The sequence below is a fragment of the Perkinsus marinus genome, assembly GCF_000006405.1.
Source record: "Perkinsus marinus ATCC 50983 genomic scaffold scf_1104296932506, whole genome shotgun sequence".
Lineage (NCBI taxonomy): Eukaryota > Perkinsozoa > Perkinsida > Perkinsidae > Perkinsus > Perkinsus marinus.
The window spans coordinates 1-1,917 of NW_003215405.1; the positions used below are offsets into that span (position 1 = coordinate 1).

A 1,917-nucleotide genomic window follows, 5' to 3' on the forward strand; every position below is an offset into this window, starting at 1 on the left:
ATCTGAGTTGTAGGTTTGATTTAACAACGGCTTTGTTGAAGCAACAAGAAGCGCTTGACACTCTAGCGTTCACCACTGAAAGTCTCAGATCAGTGAGGCTGAGAAGTGGCGGAGGTGTGGTATGGTTGCCACTTGTTGTTTTTAGAGTCAGCAAAGCATGTATGAGGGCATTCGCGGGGAGTTACGGCAATGGGCGTCTGCGGCTGATAAGAAATTGGCAGAGCATTTGGATAAGTGTCGAAGGTGGTTTACCCCACATGTCGGGCGTGGGTATCGAACCCGGAACCTCCGGCACAAACAGGGTTCGCCTTCCTTCCCCTAATCCGTATCCCCTTTTGAGTCGTGATTGTCGCAGCTCACGTGCTCACCACACAATCTCCGTATTCATGCATTTCAGGGAAGTGGCTGCTTCTCGTGAGGAGTGTCGTAAAGAAACGCACGAGGTCCTCGAACAGGCCTCTAAGGGGGATCGGAAGGCTCTGATTGACCTGAAAGCGATGGTCTGTAGTCCCCCCCCTATCCCACACACACATATTCGTGCTCTAGGTTGAGGATCTTCGTAGTAGGGTGGAGGAAGTATCTTCGGAGATGAGGTGAGGCTGAACTAGGTAGGAGGACCACTATCACCCTAGTAGGAAGGACACTCACACGCTTGAGAGCGTCGACTCACGCATCGTGCAGAGCACTCGCGAGGTGGAGGATAGAATGCTGTCGAAGTAAGCCATAGTTGGAGGAGCTTGAGTTCCCTATGATGAGGGTTTGGTTCATATTATCAATGGGAGTGATGACGATGAGGCATATGACCATCCAGCGATGTAAGTGAATAGAAGAGTCGCTTTAGGATGAGTGAGAGAGAGAACGAGATGAAGGTGACTATAGAGGAGTTGGAAGAGCGGTTCGAGAGGCGCCTCAATGGAGGGCAGTTGGAAGTCCGCATGAATGCAGTGGGTTACACGCTTCCCTGGCTGGGCATTCGGATGTGATGTCGTCAGTTATCGAGTGAGTTGGCGGACCTACGTGCCACCACTAAGGACTCTCTACAGTGCTTGAATGCTGAAGTAGTTGGGGAATCCCCCCCTCAAGGGGGATTCGTTGTGAGGTTAGGTTAAGTTGGGAATTGGAAGGCAGCCTTCAGAGGTGCAGACGGAGGCCTCCGAGGAGATGGAGAGCACCAATGCTGAGGTAAGCATCACATTAGTCAACATCATCATGATGCATTACAGATTGGGAATAGTGTCGTGTCTGGGACCGACGGGATGATCGAAGTGAGATTGGAAGAGTTAACGAGAGAACATCGAGTAGAGGGTATTTCTGCAAGTGGCATGGTATTGATGATGATGATTATAGTATCTACAAGAGCACACGAGGGGCCTGGCAGAGACTCTTTGTAAGGGCATAGGACGTATAGAGAGGCTTGAGAATGATAGACCACTTAGGAAGGACTCGATTGGTAGTAGAGTGGAGGAGGTAAGGATGATGGGACTGTTGTGAGGTGTTGGTTATGAGATATAGATGTTGGCCACTTTACAAGGGATGAGGTTTTATGTAGAAGAACACGATTCTCGAATAAGCACACTATCTGCTACCATTCAGGAGGTAAGCATTCTCGTGCATGCTGCCCACTACCACCAATACGATTACGTTAATCACATCAACGACAACAACAACAAAGGACTAACTTGTTGTTGTATATGTTGCTGTAGTTGTATATGTTGTTATTTTTCTGATTGGGATGCAGTTGTTAGCGATACTATGAGGCTACCAGGTGGTGCGGTGTAGAGAGCAATACGCTCGCCTAACTTTAGAGTGTTCCAAGTGCTGCCAATTTCAATATAGTCAACCTGTTCAGGCTCAGTAGTAACATGAGGCCCTTTTAGATCTATGCTATGCTCCGCGAGTTCGTCGAAAGTGGCATAC

General features: G+C 48.8%; 1 protein-coding gene across 1 annotated transcript; it reads left to right on the forward strand.

Moving 5' to 3' along the window:
- Positions 1 to 386: 386 nt before the first annotated feature.
- Positions 387 to 1,596, forward strand: Pmar_PMAR002750 (hypothetical protein; the record flags this gene model as incomplete). Its single annotated transcript, XM_002785437.1, has 8 exons — positions 387 to 500; positions 547 to 593; positions 636 to 716; positions 842 to 944; positions 993 to 1,058; positions 1,105 to 1,182; positions 1,348 to 1,467; positions 1,513 to 1,596. Coding segments are annotated over 8 exons (693 nt in total), but the record flags the coding sequence as incomplete, so codon positions are not given.
- Positions 1,597 to 1,917: the final 321 nt, after the last annotated feature.